Source organism: Triticum aestivum, chromosome 2A, assembly GCF_018294505.1.
Source record: "Triticum aestivum cultivar Chinese Spring chromosome 2A, IWGSC CS RefSeq v2.1, whole genome shotgun sequence".
Lineage (NCBI taxonomy): Eukaryota > Viridiplantae > Streptophyta > Magnoliopsida > Poales > Poaceae > Triticum > Triticum aestivum.
Window position 1 is genome coordinate 18,070,527 of NC_057797.1, and position 25,284 is coordinate 18,095,810.

The window sequence follows — 25,284 nt, forward strand, 5'->3', positions numbered from 1 at the left end:
TAATTTCTGAAGAATTTTTTTAGAGAAACTTAGATTAAATGTTTTTTTTTAACATTTTGTGACCCCCTGTCCCCAGAGCACGCCGAGAGCACGAGCACCAGTTCACCATCCGTGCAGATGGAGGGCGGAGGCGCCGCATCAGCTGAGGCGCAGAAGGGCGCGCCGGTTCCTGTCAGCCGCCGCCAAAGGCCTTTTGGCCGGCGCGGTTGACACGCCACCGGGAGATGGACTACGCCAGCATCGCCCGCTGAGCATTCACCGTCGTCGTCAACGTCCTGGTCGACGAGCTCCTCGCCAGCCCACCGGACGCCACGGCGGGCGAAAGGACGCTGAACTACATGCTCGAGGCGGCGGCGTTCATCGGCGCATGGTCACCTCAAACCCTTCTCTATGTGAATCTCAATTATATAGACAATGGATGGTGGAAAACCAACTAAACTGGCGATGTGGGCACCGAAAAAGGCTTCAGTAGCAGCCACTCAAGCAGACCCCTTATAACACGGACTCTTTTATCGTGTTTACAGTTTCCGGCAAAACGCGTTTTGCGGGTTTTGGCCGACCCTGCATAACGGAACTGTAAAAAGTAGAATTTTTGGCATGCCAACAAAACTCGATGACGCGACACTGAGACAAAACATCTTCAGACTCAAACTCTCCTCTTTTTCTTCAGAATTCGACTACGCGCAGATAGATGAAACGCAAAAGCTTCTTCAAGCGCGAAGCTTTCAGTGCTCAGTAGTTAAGTAATAGCGGCTTTCAGTGCTCAGATCTCACCGTAAATTTGAAACGCTGTGTTTGAAATCTCACAGAGGAAGAATTCTCCCTTTCTTCAGAAAGGGAGAAGATTTCGTCGCTGCCACTTCTTCGTGCAGAAATATACGCTCACGTACAGCAAAGAAACTTTCTTCGGACTAACACTCTGAATTTGATTAATTATCTCCGAATTTTATCAGAGGCAGTTTCAGTTCTAAAGCATCAGAAAAGAAGGCAAAACATTTGCAGACTTTTAAACTCCTGTTTTTCCTTCAGAATTCGACCACAGGGGACGAACTCCCTCCGTTCTCACATCTCATACATCCCCAAAACACACAAAGTGACACTGATATTTGACCCGAGAATGAAACAAGAACGACACTGACACTCCAGCTAGACACGCAGCGACCAACAACCACTAGAACTCACTCACCCATGGACAGACACGACACTGCTCATCTTCTTCTCCTGGTTGCAAGGAAATGAGACTCTTCTTCAATCTTCAGTCGACCTCCTCCATCTTGCTCTCCTCGGCGCCCTCCTCCTCCAGCGCGGGCATGTCGGCATCCTCCTCCTCGGCATCCTGATCATCGATGTTGAGGCCGAGCTTGAGCATGCGGTGGATCCTGGCGGCGAAGGTGTTGGGGTCGTCGAGGCTGAAGCCGGAGGTGAGCAGCGCCGTCTCGAAGAGCAGCATCACGAGGTCCTTGACGGACTTGTCGTTCTTGTCGGCGTCGGCGCGCTTGCGGAGCTCCTCCATGATGCCGTTCTCCGGGTTGATCTCCATCGTCTTCTTGGAGGACATGTATGCGCCCATGCTGCTGTCCCTCAGCGCCTGCGCCTTCATGATCCGCTCCATGTTGGCCGTCCACCCGTACTCGCCGGTCACCAGGCAGCACGGCGAGTCCACGATGCGGTCGGATACGACCACCTTCTCCACCTTGTCGCCCAGGATGTCCTTGATGATCTTGCAGAGGCCCTCGAACGCCGCCTTTTTTTCTTCCTTGCGCTTCTTCTCCTCCTCGGTCTCCTCGTCGAGCTTGAGGCCCTCCTTGGTGGCGGAGACGAGCTTCTTGCCGTCGTACTCCTTGAGCTGCCCCACGGCGTACTCGTCGATGGCGTCCACCATGAAGAGCACCTCGTAGCCGCGCTTCTTGAGGCGCTCCAGGAAGGGCGAGTTCTCCACGGCCTTGCGGCTCTCGCCGGTGATGTAGTAGATGTCCTTCTGGCCCTCCTTCATCCGGGTGACGTAGTCCTTGAGGCTGGTGAGCTCGTCGCCGCTCTTGGTCGAGTGATACCGGAGCAGGTCGGCGAGCTTGGCTCGGTTCTGGGAGTCCTCGTGCACGCCCAGCTTGAGGTTCTTGGAGAATGCCTCGTAGAACTTGGCGTAGTCCTCCTTGTTCTCGGCGATCTCGAAGAAGAGCTCGATGCACTTCTTGACGAGGTTCTTGCGGATGACCTTGAGGATCTTGTTCTGCTGCAGCGTCTCGCGGGAGATGTTGAGGGGGAGGTCGTCCGAGTCGACGACGCCCTTGACGAAGCCCAGCCACTCCGGGATGAGCTCCTCGCAGTTGTCCATGATGAAGACGCGGCGCACGTAGAGCTTGATGTTGTTCATCTTCTTGCGGGTGTCGAAGAGGTCGAAGGGGGCGCGGCGGGGCACGAAGAGCACCGCCTTGAACTCCAGCTGCCCCTCCACCGAGAAGTGCTTCACGGCGAGGTGGTCCTCCCAGTCGTTGGTGATGCTCTTGTAGAAGGACGCGTACTCCTCCTTGCTGATCTCCTCCGGCTTGCGCAGCCAGATGGGCTTCTGCTTGTTGATCTGCGCCCACTCGTGGCTCACCTCCTTCACCTTCTTCGTCTTCTTCTTGCTCTCGTCCTTGTCCTTGTCATCGTCGACCTCCTCGACCTCGCCTTCCTTCTTCTCCTCGGAAGCGTCTTCGTCTTCGTCGTCGCTGATCTCCTTCTCGGTGGTCTTCTCGGTCCAGAGGTAGATGGGGTAGCTGATGAACTCCGAGTGCTTCTTGACGAGGTCCTTGAGGCGGCGCTCCTCGAGGTACTCGAGCTGGTCGTCCTTGAGGAAGAGCGTGATCTTGGTGCCGCGGCCGAGCCGCTCGCCCTCCGTGTCGAGGGTGACGGTGAAGGAGCCGCCGGCCTGCGACTCCCACACGTACTGCTCGTCGTCGTTGTGCTTGGTGGTGACCACCACCTTGTCGGCGACGAGGTAGGCCGAGTAGAAGCCGACCCCGAACTGGCCGATCATGCTCACGTCCGCGCCCGCCTGCAGCGCCTCCATGAACTCCTTGGTGCCCGAGCGCGCGATGGTGCCCAGGTTGTTCACAAGGTCTGCGGCCACGGCAAACAATCATAAGAGATTTGGTCATCGTCATCAGATCAGAGGCAAATGGAAGTTCAGTCTGAAACTCTAGATTAGTTGTCGTCAGACATTCAGACATTCAGCAACGACTGAACATTTAAATTCAGGCAGACATTCAGCAACGATGACACCTCTAAATTCAGGCAGACATTCAGCAACGATGACACATCTAAATTCAGACAGACATTCAGGGATTCAGCAACAATAGCACATAATGAATTCAGCCACCATCCATGATTGATGGATTGAGAGTGGAAGAGGATGCGGCCATAGATAGATAGATAGATGGATACCTGACTTGGTCATGCCGACGCCGCTGTCGATGATGGAGAGCGTCTTGTTGGCCTTGTCGGGGACGAGGCGGATGAAGAGCTCCGGCTGCGCGTCGAGCTTGCTCTTGTCTGTCAGGCTCTCGAACCGGATCTTGTCAAGCGCCTGCAAGCAAAGCATCATTGGGTGTGAGCAAATCAAGCAACAAATGAATCATCTCTGACTCTGACGACGAACGAACAGACAAGGCAGAGAAGCAGAGGAAACAGAGCAAGGAAGGAACAGACAGAGGAGGAAGGAAGGAAGAGAGGAGAACATACGTCTGACGAGTTTGATATGAGCTCGCGGAGGAAGATCTCCTTGTTGGAGTAGAAGGTGTTGATGATGAGCGAGAGCAGCTGGTTGATCTCCGCCTGGAACGCGAAGGTCTCCGTCTCCATCTGCACGTCCGACGCCATTGCCGTCTCCGCTGCCACTTCTCGAAGGGAAATTGGGGGAAGATGGCTGGGTGGGCTGCTGATTCCTCGGCCGATTCGCTGCGTTGATTGCTCTGATCGCTTGCTTGTCGCGCTGCGGGAAGAGGTTTGGGGACAGACAGATTGACGAACAGGTGGCGGGCGGGAGGATTTATACCCCGGAGATGGGATCGCTAGGGGCCTTCGCAGGTGTTCTGGTGCCTTCCACGGATTACCGGCACGAGCTCCGGCGCGCGTTCGCGGGCGTTCCCGAAGCTTCTTGTGGTCTCTCCCCCCTCCCGCTCCGTTGGTGCGGAGAGCGGCGAGGCGGTCGCCTTGGCCTGCCCGAGCCTTGTCCCGAAGCTTCTACATACTACAATGGACCTTAGCAGAAATGGGGAGGCTGCTATATCTCGCTTGTACGCACGCGTATGGGCCGGCCCAGGATGCCCAAACCAGAAAGCAAAAGTGAATAGGTGGTAGAGGGTGTGTGTGTTGCTGTGTCAAATTGAGATTGTGTGGGCGTTCGCTCAAGTTCGACGCCATCAAGAATCATCATTGGACGGATGCCCACCCCTCAAAAATAAAAAATAAAACCATTGGATGGATGCCCGGGCGTTGAGAAGGCGGGGCGCTCTTGGATGCGGAGAGAACAATGCCAAAGAGAACTCGGCAAATGACCTCGTAAGTTCGGGTTTCTATCGGGGCTTCCTTTAATTTCTTGCCGCTTTCTACGCGAGCATCTTGTAAAATACATGGGTAACTTATGTTAAACATAAGACAAGCGTTTTTACAATGCGTGATGAAACTATTTTTAATATGGCATGCATTTTCTATATACACATGGACCATTTTAATATGAGATTAACATGTTTTCGTACATTACAAGCATCCGTTAAGTTCATGAAAATTTTTTGAGACATGATGAACACATTATAAGTTCACGATGAACATTCTTAACACACCATTTAAGTACATTCTTTAAGACAATTTGAACATTTTTAATACACGTGTCAACATTTTGTCAAGACAAGATGACTTGAACGTTTTTACTTTAACATCTTTCTACATTATTGTTCGTGATGTTCATCGATTTCAATAGAAACACAAAAAAGTGTTCATGATGCTTTTATAAAGGTTCGTGATGTTCATTGATTTCAATAGAAACATGAATTATTGTTCATGATATTTCTTAATGTTCATTGATTCGAATTAGTGTTCATTTAAATGTTCGTGATCTTCATTGATTTCAATAGAAACACGAATTAGTGTTGATGAAATTTTTAAAAAATGCTAAAAAAGGAAAAAAATATGTTCGTGAATTTCAAAATTTGTTCCCACATTTCAAAAAAACTTCGCCAGTTCAGAAAATGTCTCCGATTCAAAAATAATGAATTCAGAAAAGTGTTCATGCATATGAAAAAAAGTTCATCAAACAAAGTGTTCATGATTTTAAAAAATTGTACGCCGATTTCAAAAATATTCACGAGTTCAAAAAAATGTTTGCAATTTCAGAAAAAACATTCATGAATTTGTAAAGAAGTTCATGAATTCAAAAAATGTTCATGATTTCGAAAAATATTTGAAAAACTTGAAAAAATGTTCATGATTTAAAATCAAGTGATCAAGAATTTGAAAAAGTACTCATGATTTTAAAACAAATGTTCACAAATGACGCATTACAAGTCCTTAGTATGAGAATCATATTCGAGGAAGAGACACACAAGGATTCTCGAAGAGAAAGGAGCTGCTCTAGAGGATCTAATCCTCAACGAAGAGCCAGGCGCTGAATTTGAGATCATCAAGGCATTCAAACCAATCGGTTATTGCCGGTGTCTTTTCTTCTTTTCAACAAAATTCCCTTTCCTTCTCGTGTTGGCGGCGCCGCCGATTCGCCCCACCTTCGATGGCCTTTGGGCCGTGGAGGTGCGGAGGACCCCCTCCCCCCCCGCCCCCGCCGCGCTACGAGAGGGACCCCGTTCTCTTTTTTGTTAGATACAACATCTTGGTTGGGGCTGTGTGGTGGTGATGATGTCCCTTAGTAGGAATAATGTTTCCCACGTCCTATCCCCCGCCCCAATGGTGCGAATAACATCGTCGGAGGATGTGTGGAGGTGTGTCTCCGCTGGACCTCACGGATTCGGTCGGTGTTAGTCTTCGATGGATCTGTTTGGATCTAGTTCATCTTCGATCTACAACTCTCTTCATCGGCGATGATTACTGCTCTGATGCGATGGTCCTTTGGGGCCTTAGCACGACGACTACCCCACTGTCTACTACAAAAAGATTTGCCCGGCTTCAGTGAGGGAGTGGGGATGACGGCGGCGCGCCTTCAGCACACTCGAGTGCTTATAGTCGTCGCTAGATGGTCCATGTACTTGGTTGTGATTTTAATTACCTCTAGTGTTCTTTGTATGACATGATTGATGAATAGATTGAAAAATTTTCTCGCAAAAGAAAGGCATTCAAACCAAGCGAAGAATGCACTCCTACAAAAGGATCTAATTATTTTTACCTGATTCCTATCAAATCTCAATGCCCGTAATGATGCACACTGTTGCCCACCATTTGTGTGGAGACCATCTCAATTATCACCATCTCCCAAACTGGATTTTGTTTTCTAAAATTTAGGTTAAACCAGGTACATATTTTATTTTTTTAAAGTAAAATGTGAAAAGTTTGCATGGAAAACGATTTTTGAAAAAAAAAGGAGCAAATGGTGGTAGATTGGACAAATCGTGCTCAAGAAGTTTTTGGGCCAACAATAATGCCTAGTAGATCAAAAGTTGACTCCGGAGATGGGCCCAGGCAAAGAGTGGGCTTTCAAGGTTCCGCTAGGGTTTAACGCCCTCGACGCCGCCGCACGCTCCGAAGGAGAAGAAAAGAAATGGCATCCTTGGCCCGCGCCGCCGCCACCGCCGCCAGAGCGGCCCTCCGCCCGGCGCCCCTCGCCGGCCGGGGCCTCGGCCTCGGCTCCTCCCTGCCGTCTTCCTCCCCCGCACGGGCCGCCCGAATCCTCCGCAGGTATGCTGTCCAGTAGTCAGTAGATGAGTGGATCGATGGGCGTGGCTGTGTGTGTGACATCGAGGTTTCCTGCAGGTCGGCGGTGGCGGGGCTGGAGACGCTGCTGCCCCTGCACACGGCGGTGGCGTCGGCGCGCCTCAAGTCCTGCATCGCCGTCGACTCCACCTGCTGGTGCTCCCTCTCCCAAGGTACCAAACCCGCGCGGCGCCTTATCCACCCCCCTTTCAGTTTTTCTGGTTATCCACATTTGCACTAGTTGAATGTGTCAGCCTCAGATTAATTTATATATCCACCAAGAACAACCCTGTAAAATCCTGGAGTTTGACAGTTACAACTGAGTACAATGTTGAGCGGTGTGTGGTATTACATTCCGATGGGGAATAGCTGTTATCGACATGCAAACCTGCACACAAGAGAGTGAATCCTGTTGATGCTACATGGTTTATGAGGTTCGATATGGAAATGCGGTGTTGCTGTGGAGGGATTCAGTTACTGACATGCATAATAGTTGAATATACGGCGGTGAGAAGTATTGTTCATTCTTAGTCGAGACTAAATTGCCAAGTTTGTAAACCTTTATATCTGTGAGTGATATATAATGATCCCTTACCCTATAATGATAAGATTCTAGAACACCTTGAGGCTAGCTGTTCGTTAATACCTGCTGGTTGTTACTATCGCTCTTTTTTATGAAGGCAGTTAGTATTTAACATCTATCGTTTCAGCGCCAAGCGACCAAACAATGTTTTGTTTCTGGTCAGTTAGGATGATTCGTCCGCTTCTATCCATTGTCCTCAACTAATTCCGTGTATTAGTTCATGTTTGGTTAATTTTATAGTATGTGGGACCATGTGTTTTCTTTGCTTGACTTTATCTATCAGTGACAGCATATTCATGGCACTATGCAGTTTTAGTAAGCTGTGTGCTTCATAGTAGAAAAATCAATTCAAAATGTTGTACTTCTTGATCTTCATAAGTCTGAACAGTTAAGGATCGATGAAGAATGAACTTGATTGGCTTAGTTTTCCCAATTGCAGTAGTGTCAGATCCTTGGTTTTCATGATCTAGATACCTGTATATTTCATATCTTTTTACTTGACGATTTTTGTCATATTTCTTGGAACGGATCCATGGGCACCTTACACTTTGGATTTGAGCGAGTAGTTTTTGGTTGTTGTGATATCCGGATGGTTACCTAAGAATATCCATTTTGTATCACTTTACCTAGAGACAACACCAAAAGTAACATCTGCAACCCTTTGTGTGTTTCCTCATTCACATAGTTAATTTTACTTTTCCTACCACCTGTCCCCTCCTAACAGTTCTCACCATGCTCTCTCTTGTACTTCACCCAATCACTCCCCAACTAGAATTCCAGGTGACATGGCAGGAAAACGGTAGCCTACGTAGCCTATGTTATATACTGAGGTTGACGAGCTATATGGCATGTTTACATTAAGAATTTTGCCATGGTAGAGTAGTAATTGTGATGTTCCTGGGCTCCATCAAACAAATATGTCATCCTGTCCCGGCAGCAAGGATAGTATTTTCAAGTCTTATGCCCCCAAATGTAGTTCTCAGTAATGCAGGTCACTCGTTTAACTTTTGACAGCTGTTTCTCTTTTGGTGTCAGTAATGCATATAAGATGCTGCTAGTTTTGTGTGTCAGTAATACATACTCCTTTATTCAACCAGGAAATATCAAATTGATCAATTAATGCTACTAAGTGAATTGAAATGGTTATTGTCCATTGTTTCCTTTTGAAAAGGATTGGGGTATTTATCTATTGACTATGGTTGTTATAGGTTTTAAAAAGCGCGTCTGATCATGGTTAGGAGCTGTGCAGCTGAGAAGTGAAGACACCGAGTTAGTGCATTTGTTTGCTGATAGTTCTTAGACATGTGTCCCATCTATTTTGCCATTGCTCTCGATGAATGTACTCTTAACAAAATAATGCATACTGTTTTTTGTGTGTCATATACTGAATATTGTGGTCTTGCTTGGCAGACCAGAGTCCTTTTATTCAACCAGTAATGCATATCAAAATGTTAGTTTTGTGTGCCAGTAATAACATATTGAATATTGACATCTTGCTTGGTAGACTAGACTCCTATACAGCGAGGAAATATCGAATTGATCATGTCTAGTTACTAAGTGAGTTGAACATGAGATGTTTGTGGTTGGCACCAAGTGAATTGAAATGCTTATTCTCCGTTTTTTCTTATCGGAAAGGATGGGGTATTTATCTATTGACTATGGTTGTTATAGGTTTTAAAAAGCGCATCTGATCATGGTTAGGAGCTGCACAGCTGAGAAGTGAAGACACCGAGTTAAAAACAAAGTGCATCTGTTTGCCGATAGTGCCTAGAATATGTATCACATCTATTTTGCCATTGCTCTCAGTGAATGTACTCTTATAACAAAATAATGGAGCATGCCACAAGTTGCCCCCTTGTCTCTGGGACATTGTTTTTTTGTTGAGCCTGGAAAAACCTTGGAAGGATGTCATATTTTTGCTTCTTAACGCGATGTGTTGTGTATTGCGTCATCTATTCTTGTCCTGACCTGTTCTTACATTTCGTGATATAGGATATGCTTTGCCTTTGTGACAAAGAGCTGCCCCCGAAGAAACCAATGAACATTAAGGATCACAGACATTTCGGGCTGTAATAATTAGATACTTGCAAACTGACAGTGGCACAGTGCATCCAGACCTGTTTAATGATTATATAATGTGATTCCTCCATGTTTTGGAGGAAGTTTGTTTGATGCTGAAAGTTTACGCCCTGTGTGTTTTCTGCGGCTCTTGCTTTGTTATGCATCCCTTGAGCCTTTTTCTTGTGATATTTGAAACTGGGTTCGTGTGGATTGGCACAAAACGTTTGTAGTTCAGGTCAGGAGCCCTTTATGGTTATGGAGAAATCATAGATTTGTCATTTTTCCATATGTCTTGTTTGTTTAAAATGTGCGTCCTTGGCTCTATATATGATTAGTTGTATGTGTGTTTATTCTTTGAGGTTTCAGTTGCTTGTTACTTTGAGGGAGTGACACATTTAACATTTTATAACAGGCCTGGAAGGCTTCAAACAGATTGTGCCAACTGATTGTTTAACCAACTGTTATTGTAAGATTTCTCTAAAAAAGTGTAGTAAAGACTAGGGCGTGTCACCTGACCGGCACTGGCTGAGTTGCCGATGGAGCCTAGTCCTCTTGGCTGGGCGGCGGCGTGGTCGTCCTTGCTTTCTATGATGGCAGATTTTCTTGACACTGATGTTGCTCCGGATGGTGATGGTGTTCTCATCATGCTCTCGTTGCATGTGAACATGGCGTGCGCGCACACATGTGATCTGAAAACCGAGTGACACATGCCAATGAAAAACTGCGAAAAATCATAAACATGGCACACACATGTACTAGTAGCGATTGTGTGAAAACCAAAATGGTGAATGCCAAGGAAATTGAAAGAACCATGAACATGGCTGGCTAAAACCAACAAACAAATGCTAAGGAAAACCGGAAAACCATGAAAATGGCGCGCACATGGCGTGGCTCATCTGGAAACCAGAAGATATAGTCCAAGAAAAAACCCGAAAAACCAAACGAACAACCTTGCAACACGAGATCTTTAGGCTTTGCTCCTAGCCATGCTGGAGTGTGCCTGCCACTCAATTCTTATAGTTATCACGTCACATGCATCCCAATCAAGACACATACAGGAAACACATCGCACATATATAAGAAAACTGATATTTTTATTCATCACAACAAAGGGACCTAAAAGTCCGGGTGGCTACATAGGATCTTCCGGATGAGAAAGGACAACGATCCCATCTTCTTATTTGAAATGAGAAACAAACGCCGAAAATAAGAACATTAGCTGTTGTTGCTTAGAGCGGGCGCACGTAGACACCAAGCGCATCGAGATATATCCCACTACGCCCGAAGAAGCCCACTATGCTGCTATTGTTTTCCACAGGTATGGTGAAAGGGGTTCCATTCGCTTCTCCGAAAGGCCCATAAGCCTTCACATTGGTGATGAATTTCAGTGACATTATTATGTTGTGTTGGTCTGCGTCATAAATGCCGTATGTTCCAGAAACTTCCTTCACAAACTCAGAAGCCCCGAGTACGATCTGCATAGCATGCAAAAGAAAAAAGAAGTGTTGAGTTGCTTACACATGGAATTGAGAAAATCAGATTAAAATTAATTCGGAGATCGAACCGTGTTCGGATTTCCTCCGGATCCTCCCCAGGGTCCACTTGTGTGCTTCTGGCCAGCTTGGTCAACATAAGAAAATTTGATTGAATCAATAATCGAGCCGCTGCTAACTGTGATGCTCTCTAGACGCCTTGGTGCCTCAACGATGTCTTTATCTGACCCTCCACTTCCACCCCATGGCCCAAGCTTTGTGAGAAGGCTCTACAAGATATAATAATCATGTGATGTTTGTTTAAATTAAAAGGATCGGCGTGATCAAAAGTCAACAAATGTTTCTATGGAGAGAAATAGCAATATGTTTTAATTAAAAATAAATAAATAAGTAACTATTTCTATGGATATTCATCTCACCGGCGAGCCTTTCAGCACTGGACAGAACGCGTGGACAGTGAGTTCTATGATGTTACCGTCGCTCCTCTGCTCATGGAACTTTTTGTATATGACACCGTTTGCCATTGCGAACTGTCCTGTGCCACCAACAATAGCCCACTCACCTTCCTCAACAGATATCCCCATCACCTGAAGCGTTGACCCCTTAAACCTGTATCATGTCCACAGATGGTCGGCAACTGTATCATGCACTGAAATATGCAACACCACCTAATAATAGAATCAAATGTAGCTTAACTAATCCACATGAAGATGCATTTCTTGGCAAAGGTATATAACCGTGCATTTATATTTTTGTTGACAGCTAATATAAGGTATATATAACCATATACTCCCTCCGTCCTAAAATTCTTGTCTTAGATTTGTTTAGATACGGATGTATCAAGTACATCCGTATCTAGACAAATCTAAGATAAGAATTTTAAGACGGAGGGAGTATGAAACTGAAAGCATATGTGTAGGTACCTTTCAACTTCAAAGGTTATGCTGAAGGTGTTCTGCCAGTTACCGGCATAGATATGCAGGCCATGTGCACGTGCAACGACGGTGGCACCGGGGCTAGGGCTATCACATATCGCCCAGTTGTTAACAGCCGTCTGACCCAAACCGGTACTAGCATTCGGGTCTATTACGGTGGACTGGGTCTGGTTTGCGCCGAGGGAAGTGTGGAACAGGTACAGACTGCGGAAGTTGAGCTCGTTGCTCTCCACGAACGCGGCGCGGGGAGTGATCTGGAAATTGGAGGGGTTCGCCATGGCGGAGTTGGGTGTGGCTCAACGGATGGTATAGGCTTATGAGATAGTAGGTCGCTGTGTGTGAGAACTCGAAGGTTGGGAGTGGTATTTATAGATCGCTAGCATCCCACGCATCTCGCATACTCCATGGCAATGTGCATCACGAACACCATAGCATCCACATAGAAAGGAATCGTTGAACAATGGGATAATCTATGATATTGTCCACCGCCAAGCCAGAGAATCGGTGCTGACTCAGGCTTGTGTATCACGAGCACCTGTCTCACCGGCAAGCAAATCACTGGATCTCAGATACACCGGCAGTAATAAATGAAGGTATGGGTAACGCTTCACGTTGTATAACCGAAGACGGACGTACACCTTGTGCATCACAACTAGGTAAGATCTTCACTCTGCTCAAGGCTCATGGAAGTAAACAAATAGAGGATATAAATCCATGTGCATGGACGTGATCATCTGTGCCTCGGGATATTTTTCATTGGGCTGGTTAGGGCATCTCCAAACCAGCAAAACAGATATCGCATCTGTCTGCGGACACGTATGTGGAAACTGGCCATCCAAAACTATCCGTATACATCTGATCTCAACTTTTTTTTAAATTCCGCACACTCAAATAGCTGCATACATAGTTTAGAATAGTTCGAATGTTTAAATGCAGCAATAGTTTTAATTTAAAAAAGTTCAAATATTATACTCCAACATTGTTGCCTCCTTTAACCGTCCACAGGTGATCAATTAGATCTTCCTTCAGTTACTTGTGAGTTGCTCGATGCCGAATTTGTCGATGCATTTGAACAAACTCTTCAAATATGGCTGGATTCTGGTCTGGAAGTTCGTTAAGATCACACATATTCTCAAACTCAATACTTGCGGCAGCATACTGATAACCCACAAGTATAGGGGATCGTTTGTAGCCTTCTTTGATAAATAAGAGTGTCGAACCCAATATGGAGCTAAAGGTAGAACAAGTATTCCCTCAAATTCTATCGACCAGCGATACAACTCTACGCACACTTGACATTTGCTTTACCTAAGACAAGTATGAACCTATTTTACAAGAATAAAACTACGAGTACGTTGTGAGAATAGAACTACGAGTAAATTGTAAGGTAATAAAAGTGGATATCTTTTGTCAACAAGAAAGTCATTTGTCCCTAGGCAATCGATAACAAATACCGGTAATCATTCTTGTAATTTTATATGAGGAAGAGGCATGAGCTAACATACTTTCTCTACTTGAATCTATGCACTTATGATTGGACCCCTAGCAAGCATCTGCAACTACTAAAAATCATTAAGGTCGTGAAACCCAACCATATCATTAAGTATCAAGTCCTCTTTATCCCATACGCAACAATCCACCTACTCGGGTTTAAGCTTCTGTCACTCTCGCAACCCACCTTAAGCAAATCATGAACGTATTGCAACACCCTATAGCGGGGACCCTCATGTAGACCAAACTCATAACTCAAATATTCTCCTCCACGATCAGATCGTAGAAACTTTATTTTCTTGTTATGATGATTTTCAACTTCACTCTGAAATTCTTTAAACTTTTCAAATGTTTCAGACTTGTGTTTCATTAAGTAGATATACCCATATCTGCTCAAATCATCTGTGAAGGTGAGAAAATAACGATATCCGCCACGAGCTTCAATATTCATCGGACCACATACATCCGTATGTATGATTTCCAACAAATCTGTTGCTCTCTCCATAGTACCGGAGAACGGTGTTTTAGTCATCTTGCCCATGAGGCACGGTTCGCTAGTGCCAAGTGATTCATAATCAAGTGACTCCAAAAGTCCATCAGTATGGAGTTTCTTCATGCGCTTTACACCGATATGACCTAAACGGCAGTGCCACAAATAAGTTGCACTATCATTATCAACTCTGCATCTTTTGGTTTCAACATTATGAATATGTGTATCACTACTATCGAGATTCATCAAAAATAGACCATTCTTCAAGGGTGCATGACCATAAAAGATGTTACTCATATAAATAGAACAATCATTATTCTCTGATTTAAATGAATAACCGTCTCGCATCAAACAAGATCCAGATATAACGTTCATGCTCAACGCTGGCACCAAATAACAATTATTTAGGTCTAAAACTAATCCCGAAGGTAGATGTAGAGGTAGCGTGCCGACCGCGATCACATCGACTTTGGAACCATTTCCCACGCGCATCGTCACCTCGTCCTTTGCTAGTGTCCGCTTAATCTGTAGTCCCTGTTTCGAGTTGCAAATATTAGCAACAGAACCAGTATCAAATACCCAGGTACTACTGCGAGCTCTAGTAAGGTACACATCAATAACATGTATATCACATATACCTTTGTTCACCTTGCCATCCTTCTTATTCGCCAAATACTTGGGGCAGTTCCGCTTCCAGTGACCAGTCTGCTTGCAGTAGAAGCACTCAGTTTCAGGCTTTGGTCCAGATCTGGGTTTCTTCTCCTGAGCAGCAACTTGTTTGATGTTCTTCTTGAAGTTCCCCTTCTTTTCCCCTTTGCCCTTTTTCTTGAAACTAGTGGTCTTGTTGACCATCAACACTTGATGCTCCTTCTTGATTTCTACCTCCGCAGCCTTTAGCATTGCGAAGAGCTCGGGAATTGTCTTATCCATCCCTTGCATATTATAGTTCATCACGAAGCCCTTGTAGCTTGGTGGAAGTGATTGGAGAATTCTGTCAATGACGCTATCATCCGGAAGATTAACTCCCAGTTGAATCAAGTGATTACAATACCCAGACATCTTGAGTATATGCTCACTGACAGAACTGTTCTCCTCCATCTTGCAGCTATAGAACTTATTGGAGACTTCATGTCTCTCAATCCGGGCATTCTGTTAGAATATTAACTTCAACTCCTGGAACATCTCATATGCCCCATGACGTTCAAAACGTCGTTGAAGTCCCGGTTCTAAGCCGTAAAGCCTGACACACTGAACTATCGAGTAGTCATCAGCTTTGCTCTGCCAGACGTTCATAACATCTGGTGTTGCTCCTGCAGCAGGCCTGGCGCCCAGCGGTGCTTCCAGGACGTAACTCTTCTGTGCAGCAATAAGGATAATCCTCAAGTTACGGACCCAGTCCGTGTAATTGCTACCATCATCTTTCAACTTTGCTTTCTCAAGGAACGCATTAAAATTCAACGGAACAACAGCACGGGCCATCTATCTACAATCAAACATAAACAAGCAAGATACTATCAGGTACTAAGTTCATGATAAATTTAAGTTCAATTAATCATATTACTTAAGAACTCCCACTTAGATAGACATCCCTCTAGTCTTCTAAGTGATCACGTGATCCATATCAACTAAAACATGTCCGATCATCACGTGAGATGGAGTAGTTTCAATGGTGAACATCACTATGTTGATCATATCTACTATATGATTCACGCTCGACCTTTCGGTCTCCGTGTTCCGAGGCCATATCTGTATATACTTGGCTCGTCAAGTATAACCTGAGTATTCCACGTGTGCAACTGTTTTGCACCCGTTGTATTTGAACGTAGAGCCTATCACACCCAATCATCACGTGGTGTCTCAGCACGAAGAACTTTCGCAACGGTGCATACTCAGGGAGAACACTTCTTGATAATTAGTGAGGGATCATCTTAAAATGCTACCGTCAATCAAAGCAAGATAAGATGCATAAAAGATAAACATCACATGAAATCAATATAAGTGATATGATATGGCCATCATCATCTTGTGCTTGTGATCTTCATCTTCGAAGCACCGTCATGATCACTATCGTCACCGACGCGACACCTTGATCTCCATCATAGCATCGTTGTCGTCTCGCCAAACTTATGCTTCTACGACTATCGCTACCGCTTAGTGATAAAGTAAAGCATTACATGGCGATTGCATTGCATACAATAAAGCGACAACCATATGGCTCCTGCCAGTTGCCGATAACTCGGTTATAAAACATGATCATCTCATACAATAAAATTTAGCATCATGTCTTTTCCATATCACATCACAACATGCCCTGCAAAAACAAGTTAGACGTCATCTACTTTGTTTGTTGCAAGTTTTACGTGGCTGCTACTGGGCTTAGTAAGAACCGTTCTTACCTACGCATCAAAACCACAACGATAGTTTGTCAAATAGACTCCATTTTAACCTTCTCAAGGACCGGGCGTAGCCATACTTGGTTCAACTAAAGTTGGAGAAACTGACACCCGCCAGCCACCTGTGTGCAAAGCACGGCGGTAGAACCAGTCTCGCGTAAGCGTACGCGTAATGTCGGTCCGGGCCGCTTCATCCAACAATACCGCCGAACCAAAGTATGACATGCTGGTAGGCAGTATGACTTATATCGTCCACAACTCACTTGCGTTCTACTCGTGCATATAACATCAAACCATAAAAACCTAGGCTCGGATACCACTGTTGGGGAACATAGTAATTTCAAAAAATTTCCTATGCACACGCAAGATCATGGTGATGCATAGCAACAAGAGGGGAGAGTGCTATCTACGTACCCTCGTAGACCGAAGCGGAAGCGTTGACACAACATAGAGGAAGTAGTCGTACGTCTTCCCGATCCGACCGATCCAAGCACCGTTACTCCGGCACCTCCGAGTTCTTGGTACACGTTCAGCTCGATGACGCGCCCCTAGCTCCGATCCAGCAAAGCTTCGGGGAGGAGTTCCGTCAGCACGACGGCGTGGTGACAATCTTGATGATCTACCGGCGCAGGGCTTCGCCTAAGCGCTGCAACGATATGTTCGAGGTGGAATATGGTGGAGGGGGGCACCGCACACGGCTAAGGAACGATCACGAAGATCAACTTGTGTGTCCTAGGGTGCCCCCCTGCCCCCGTATATAAAGGATCCAAGGGGGGGTGCGGCCGGCCCTATGGTGGCGCGCAGGAGGAGTCCTACTCCTACCGGGAGTAGGACTCCCCTCCCGTTCCTTGTCCAACTAGGAGAGGTGGAGGGTGAATAGGAAAGGGGGGGCGCCGCCCCTCCCTCCTTGTCCAATTCGGACTAGGGGGAGAGGGGGCACGCGGCCTGCCCTGGCAGCCCCTTCCTCTTCTCCACATTAGGCCCATGAGGCCCATTAACCCCCCGGGGGGTTCCGGTAACCCCCCGGTGCTCCGTTTTTATCCGATACTTTTCCGGAACCCTTCCGGTGTCCGAATATAGTCATCTAATATATCAATCTTTATGTCTCGACCATTTCGAGACTCCTCGTCATGTCCGTGATCACATCCGGGACTCCGAACAACCTTCGGTACATCAAAATGCATAAACTCATAATAACTGTCATCGTAACGTTAAGCGTGCGGACCCTACGGTTCGAGAACAATGTAGACATGACCGAGACACGTCTCCGGTCAATAACCAATAGCGGGACCTGGATGCCCATATTGGCTCCTACATATTCTACGAAGATCTTTATCGGTCAGACCGCATAACAACATACGTTGTTCCCTTTGTCATCGGTATGTTACTTGCCCGAGATTCGATCGTCGGTATCCAATACCTAGTTCAATCTCGTTACCGGCAAGTCCCTTTAATCGTTCCGTAATACATCATCTCACAACTAACATATTAGTTGCAATGCTTGCAAGGCTTATGTGATGTGCATTACCGAGAGGGCCCAGAGATACCTCTCCGACAATCGAAGTGACAAATCCTAATCTCGAAATACGCCAACCCAACATGTACCTTTGGAGACACCTGTAGAGCTCCTTTATAATCACCCAGTTACGTTGTGACGTTTGGTAGCACACAAAGTGTTCCTCCGGTAAACGGGAGTTGCATAATCTCATAGTCAAAGGAACATGTATAAGTCATTGAAGAAAGCAATAGCAACATACTAAATGATCGGATGCTAAGCTAATGAAATGGGTCATGTCAATCAGATCATTCAACTAATGATGTGACCTCGTTAATCAAATAACAACTCTTTGTCTATGGTTAGGAAACATAACCATCTTTGATTAACGAGCTAGTCAAGTAGAGGCATACTAGTGACACTCTGTTTGTCTATGTATTCACACATGTATTATGTTTCCGGTTAATACAATTCTAGCATGAATAATAAACATTTATCATGAAATAAGGAAATAAATAATATCTTTATTATTGCCTCTAGGGCATATTTCCTTCAGTTACACCACTGCACAGAGGGGGAGAGAGTTGGTGTTGACGGTAGCAATATTGTTGATGTAGATTGCCGTCACGATCCTTGCCCCGGCGGCACTCCGGCGCCACCAGGAGAGAGGGGGAGAGAGCCGCCCTCCTCCTTCTTCTTCCTTGGCCTCCCCCCTAGATGGGAGGAGAGTTCCCCCTCTGGTCCATGGCCTCCATGGCGGCGGAGGGGCGGGAGCCCCTCCGAGATTGGATCTCCCTCTCTGTTCTCTTCTGTTTCGCGTTCCCCAGATATGGCCGAAAACCGATTCTTATATTTCCGGAGATCCATAACTCCGATTACGCTGAGATTTTAACACATTTTTTTCCGGATATAAGCTTCCTTGCCCCTAAAGTAGAGACCCAACCGACCTAAGAGGTGAGCACAAGACATCACCACGCGCCTGGGGCCTGGGGCGCGCCCTGGTTTATGTTGGGGGCTGTGGGCCCCAGTTTGCGTTGATTTCAAGTCTCAAAAATCACATATATTCCGAAATAATTCTTTGTAAATTTTTATCGCGTTTGGACTTCGTTTGGTATGGATTTTCTACGAAACAAAAAACATACAACAAACAGGAGCTGACACTGGGCACTGGATCAATAATTTAGTCCAATAAATAATATAAAAAGTTGCCAAAAGTATGTAAAAGTTGTATAATATTGGCATGAAACAATAAAAAATTATAGATACGACAGAGACGTATCGACATCCCCAAGCTTAATTCCTGCTCATCCTCGAGTAAGTAAATGATAAAAAAGATAATTTTTGATGTGGAATGCTACCTAGCATAAACTGGATCATATATCTAATCATGACATGAATATTAAGACATAAGTGATTCAAAGCAATAGTCTATAATTTGACATAAAGACATCAATACTCAGGCATCCCAACAAACAATCATGTCTTTCAAAATATCAACGCTAAAGAAAGCTATCCCTACGAAATCATATAGTCTTGTCATGCTTTGTCTTTTTAACACAAAGTATTTATCATGCACAACCCCGATGACAAGCCGAGTAATTGATTCATACTTTTTAACACGCTTCAGCTTTTTTAACCCTCACGCAATACATGAGCGCAAGCCATGGGTATATCACTACAGGTGGAATAAAGTATGATGATAGGGGTAAATATAGAGAAGACAAAAAACTAAGAAAGTCTCAGATCGATGTGGCTAACCAACGGGCTCACTACTAGGGAAAAGGCTAGCAGCAGCGCGGGTTTTAGACCTATCAGTAGCGCGGGGTGGTGCGCTACTGATAAGGCGCTACAGCTAACGTATAGCAGTAGCGTGCCTCCACCCACGCTACTGCTAAGTCGACTTAGTAGTAGCGAGTTCCAGGAGGAGCGCTGCTGGTAATTAGTTGTAGCGCTTCTCTCTGCCCGCGCTGCTACTATTATTTCGTATTTTATTTCTTTTTTATTTCATATTGTATTCGTACACCTTTACACAAGTTTTCATACAACAGGAATTTACAAATTGTTTTTACATCATAATGAGTTATTACATCACGGGGTGAAAGAACCGTGTAGACTAGTTTCAAGTGGACGAACATCCACTTGAAACTAATCCGCGGTTCTTTCACCCAATGATATAATAAATATCATCATCATCATCATATCATTAACAACTTATCATCATCATCATATCATTGGTCACTAGTCGTAATCACAAGTACTCCTCACATCTTCAACTCTAACACATTGTATCACATAATAAACATATTGTACCTCATAGGACCTACTACATTCTCTTAGGACCTACTATATTCTCTAAGGTAAAATAGAAAAAACAAGATAGCCCCTGACTCTCCATTATGGAGAATGCAGATTATCCTGTCTCCAATTCTTGCCTTTCGCTTAATGTTGCTTCCAAGTACCTCCTTACGAATGTCCAAACATTTTTTCCACTCTTTGATTAGCATGTGTTCACCGGTTTCAGAAATTCGATATGCACAGGTGAGATCCGTAGGATGACCTGGCTGTAGGTTCAGAACTTCAAGGCGACCATTGTAATACATCAGATGAGGCACACACTCCATCGGGATTTTCTGTTGAAAAACATAGTAATAACTTCGTAGTTAGCAATGATGTACTAGTTTTAGAAGTATGCAAAAGATGCACGGATGTCGTAATAGTAAAATATCTTACCAGGGTATCTCCATAGAAGTTATCGTGGTTCAACACGTGCACTAGTGGCACGTATTCACCATAATTTGGAGGAGTTCGATAATAGGTATTGTAATTCTAAAAAAAAGTACAATAAGAAATCCGATGATTTTTCTCCTTATAAGTTAATTCGGAGCCATCAGTTTAGTGGGTTTTGTCTACCATCTTCTGCACATTCTTTGAAGATTCAAAATAAGCTGTCAATGAAAATAAGCTCTCAACTATTTTGAAATAAACAGTGGCATCTCCACATGTGCTCTCAGACATCCGTAGGTACTCATTCCGCAAATCAGCAGTGATCCCATGTGCAAGCATCCGCAGTGCGGGCGTGCTCTTCTGGTAACCAGAGAACACAATCCTTCCCATGACTTCCTTCTTCAAGATGAAGTAGTCATCAAAGGACCCAACACCATGGTAGAGACAATCGAATACATTTTTGCGCATCCGAAAGCATCGGCAAAAATTGTCAGTGAAGAGGGTATCGGGGGTAAAGTAGTTGTCATCAGCATCAAATGGCCGTGCGCCCTGTTCCAGTTGAGCACTCGATGACCCTTGGTCGACCCCATGAGAGTGACACCTAGTCTCTGTATAGATAAGATGCACACAATCACGAATAGAACCGTCTGAGATGCACACAACCACAAATAGAATTGTCTGATAAAGTATAGAAAAATGACAAATGGCAACAGTAAAGGTATATGAGACTGAAACTATGTCTATGTCGGCGAACGGAGTGGACCGATCCGAAGATTATGCTGCCACTCATGTTCGGTAAAAACCTCTCTAGCCACCCTCTCCAACTGCATACACACTGCCTTGAACAGCGATTGATACTCCGTTCTATGCAGCGTATACCACATATGAAGTCAGTGGGTACAATAATAGATAACCTACATAGGAGAAGAGATTTTGCCATTTAAAACACAATTATTTCTACATAGACAAATCGACCATAGTAAGGCAGACGCTCTCACCCAAAATAGCGTCCTAATCGTATTTGGTATTCCATGAAGCCAATGACTGTATATATTGGTAACACTTGGGGTGGATACAAAATTGACGCTATTTGGATGACGGACCATGTAGAACACGCAAACTTGCATTGAAAGAAGAGGTCTTTGATTGTCTCGTCATGAGTTCAAAAGCTACACTTCTTTCTTCCTTGCCAGTTGCGTCTAGCGAGATTATCTTTAGTTAGCACAACTCCTCTCTGAAGATACAATATGAAAACCTTAACTTTCAGTGGCATCTTCGATTTCTGTATTAGTTAATTATTTTCCATTGGAATCTTGTATGATACATAGAGTTAACTGTGAAGGACCCAGATATAGTTAGATTGCAGCGAAACACTTCTCACCATTGTGTCAAGATAATCAAATCCAAATGGGATTGTAGATGTTTCCATGACACAAGGCGCGGGTAAATCAAATCCCTCCTAAATGATACATCAGGCGCGGAAGAGCTGAGAATATGAGCAAGAGTATCATTCTTATCGCGTACTATGTGGCACAGTGATGGATATTATTCCTGAAGAGTGGCTTTCCCTAGAAACGTATCTCAGAGCAACCCTTTATGAACGAATGATCCAAGCGAAAAATATGTTTCTTTACCGCCATCAGCCCAGCCCATAATGCGAGTCATCATGCTTTTAATATACCCAGGATATCGCTTTTTGGCCTAGATACTTGTTGAGTAGTAGAGTTTGTCAAACACCACCCTTAGTAAGTTGCTTGAATAGGCATTTACTATGTAAGACATCCATTTTTACCTGGAGGTTCTAAATACCTAAACCAGGACTTGACATTAAGCGAATTAAACATAAGATGTCTGTAGTTAGCACTAGTCCCAAGCTCAAACCAACAATTGATCATGTATAACTATTAAGTGAATTGATCATGAGATGTTTGTAGTTGGCACCAAGTGAATTGAAATGGTTATTCTCTGTTCTTTCTTATTGAAAAGGACGGGGTATTTATCTATTAACGACGGTGAGCATGCTTAGATTTGCTTCTCATATACACAGTACGTCTGGTTGCGTGGCGATGTCCATGTTAGGACTATGGACGTGTACGGTTATCAAGGCGAGATGATCTAGCTTACAAGAGTGATTTCTTCACTGAAAGTGGGGGCGACAGTATAGGCTCACTCAGGTTTGGTGGTGCTATTCAGCACAAGGCCTCGATCTCCGGAGTGCAAACTCTAGGTCTGATTTGCATATGTTATACCTGGCAATGGCGCTGTTATACATCATACCCTTGGTGGAGGAATTTCTTGGAGTTTCCTTGGACTTCTTCTTTGGGGTGAAAACCCAAGATCTAACCTTCATGGATGGATTTGGTGACTATGACACTTGTGTGTCATTTTCTTCCCAAAGGCATCATTTTTGAAGCACTATTCTCACGGTTCGGGTGCTGTCATCAGTGGTGGTTGATGTTGATGGTGCTGTTGTATGCTTAAGTTCGCTTAGACAGGTGTTTTGAGAGTTGTGATTTTTCTTTCTTTGCGCGCGCGCGTGTGTGTGTGTGTGTGTGTGTGTGTGTGTGTGTGTGTGTGTGTGTGTGTGTGTGTGTGTGTGTGTGTGTGTGTGTGTGTGTGTGTTAGTGTTGACTCTGTGCATCCTAGTCGTGCATAGGCCAAGCGTGTGCTCATAGTGATTGCATTATCTTGATGCAACATTATAAATCAATAAAACCCACTCTTCATCGAGAGAATATGTTAAGTGTTAACTATATATGGGTGTTACAACTGAGAAGTGAAGACACCGAGTTAAAAACGAAGTGCATTTGTTTGCTAATATTGTCTAGAACATACTAGGCATCTATTTTTCCGTTGCTCTCAATGTATGTACTCTTAACAAAATAATGGAGCATATGCCAGTTTTATGTGCCAGTAATAACATATTAAAATATCGAGGTCTTACTTGGTAGACTAGACTCCTATACAGCAAGGAATTATCGAATTGATCATGTATAGTGACTAAGTGAATTGAACATGAGATGTTTTAGTTGGCACCAAGTGAACTGAAATGCTATATTCTCCGTTTTTTCTCATCGGAAAGAATAGGGTATTGAAGCCTGCTTTGATACACCCCTTCGACAAATATATAAGGGCAGTATGATCATTTCATCAAACTATATACCAATATGCATATTGGACACCTATGAGGCATCGTACCCACTTCTTATTAAACTTCAAAAATTAACACGGGCGCCGTGAATCAGACTAAAGACCTCTTAGTCTAAGGAGAACAACACTAACCAACTAGGACATCCTAATGCTTGTGCATTTTTACTTCCTTTTTTTTTCTACTCCAATTCATGGATGGGCCGGCCCAATGTTCAAGCCGTCCTTTTATCACTATTTCTTTTTAGTTTTTTGTTTTTGTTTTTTCATTTTCATTTTTATTTTTTTCAAAAATGCTCACGCTTATAATATTTTGTTAAAAATTTCAGAAAATATTCGCTTTTTAAATTTTGTTCACAAAGTAGAAATATTCGCATTTAAAAACATTGTACAGATATGTAAAAAATTTGTTTGTTTAAATAGAAAAAATGCTCACATCAATATCATTAAATTTCTAAACATCCATTAAATAGAAAAAGGGTTCATTTATTGTTCATTTAAGCAGAAATGTTTGTTTAAATAGAAACATGCTCACATAAAAAACCCGAACACTTAAAAAGGTATTCATTTTTTGTTCCGGGCATCTATTAAATACAAAAATAAAAATGAAAATAAATCAACCAACGACCGGTTTATTGTCCATTTTTTGTTTCCTTTTCATTCTTGTTGTTTCGGTTTTCCGTTTTTGTACCTTTTCAGTTTCAAAAAAATCTTACATCAATACAATGGACCATAATTTTTCCACTCACAAGCATCACCATGCCAAGCATCCATGATAAATTTCATAGAGTTCTGACATTTTATGCATTTTGTAGGGATTTGCTGGTGAAAAACCCCTAAAACACTAGCCGAACGTGATGCAGTTCGTTCGATGTCCGAATTCCTTCAAATATTGCATGGAGGTCTGCGATGAGTATGCTCACATGATGGAAAAATTTGATGTCATTTCATACAAGGCAAGAAGCACACCCTGTTCAAAGGTGGTGGTTCGGGTAGGCTGATAGGGTAAGTCTAAATGCAATTTTCTCCACAAGAATAAAATGGACCCAAATTTTTTCCACACACTAGCATCACCATGGCAAGCATCCATGATAAATTTCATTGAGGTCTGACATTTTATGCATTTTCTATGGTTTTACGGACGAAAAAAAACCTAAGTAGTAGCTGGACGTGACGCAACTTGCGTTAGGTGTTCAAATTCCTTAAAATTTTGTATGGAGGCCTGCCATGAGCATGCCCACATGCTGACAAAATTTGGTGTCATCTCATGCATGGCAAGAAGCACACCATGTTCAAAGGTGGTGGTTCAGGTTGGCCGGTAGGGCAAGTCTGGATGCACTTTTTTTCACATCAATAAAATGGATGCAAATTTTTCCACACACTAGCATCACTATGCAAAGCATCCATGATAAATTTCATTGAGTTATGATATTTTATGCATTTTCGAGGTTTTTTCGGTGAAAGAAAAACCCTAATACACTAGCCGAACATGACACCACGTGCGTCCGGTGTCCGATTCCTTCAAATTTTAAAAGGAAGCCTGCCATGAGCATCCCCACATGCTAGCAAAATTTGGTG

General features: G+C 44.1%; 3 protein-coding genes across 7 annotated transcripts; 1 reads left to right on the forward strand and 2 right to left on the reverse strand.

Moving 5' to 3' along the window:
• Nucleotides 1–977: 977 nt before the first annotated feature.
• On the reverse strand, nt 978–4,232 carry LOC100682500 (heat shock protein 90-1). The gene is made up of 3 exons (XM_044598798.1): nt 3,721–4,232; nt 3,424–3,565; nt 978–3,099 (listed from the first exon to the last, which is right to left on the reverse strand). Exons 1-3 carry the CDS (start codon nt 3,856–3,858, stop codon nt 1,256–1,258), a joined length of 2,124 nt encoding a protein of 707 aa, XP_044454733.1. The 5' UTR covers nt 3,859–4,232; the 3' UTR covers nt 978–1,255.
• A 2,433-nt stretch (nt 4,233–6,665) lies between these two features.
• LOC123187041 (protein NONRESPONDING TO OXYLIPINS 2, mitochondrial) lies at nt 6,666–9,662 on the forward strand. Of its 5 annotated transcripts, none has more exons than XM_044598803.1 (4): nt 6,672–6,879; nt 6,955–7,067; nt 8,686–8,746; nt 9,470–9,662. In XM_044598803.1, exons 1-3 carry the CDS (start codon nt 6,743–6,745, stop codon nt 8,703–8,705), a joined length of 270 nt encoding a protein of 89 aa, XP_044454738.1. In that variant the 5' UTR covers nt 6,672–6,742; the 3' UTR covers nt 8,706–8,746; nt 9,470–9,662. The 5 variants fall into 5 exon arrangements, with proteins under 5 accessions (XP_044454734.1, XP_044454738.1, XP_044454739.1 ...); XM_044598804.1 differs by lacking the exon at nt 9,470–9,662 and adding an exon at nt 9,149–9,428 and having other exon boundaries at nt 8,686–8,750; XM_044598800.1 differs by lacking the exon at nt 9,470–9,662 and adding an exon at nt 9,149–9,428.
• Nucleotides 9,663–10,613: 951 nt separating this feature from the next.
• LOC123184329 (mannose/glucose-specific lectin) lies at nt 10,614–12,315 on the reverse strand. The gene is made up of 4 exons (XM_044596474.1): nt 11,955–12,315; nt 11,451–11,640; nt 11,103–11,300; nt 10,614–11,013 (listed from the first exon to the last, which is right to left on the reverse strand). Exons 1-4 carry the CDS (start codon nt 12,242–12,244, stop codon nt 10,768–10,770), a joined length of 924 nt encoding a protein of 307 aa, XP_044452409.1. The 5' UTR covers nt 12,245–12,315; the 3' UTR covers nt 10,614–10,767.
• Nucleotides 12,316–25,284: the final 12,969 nt, after the last annotated feature.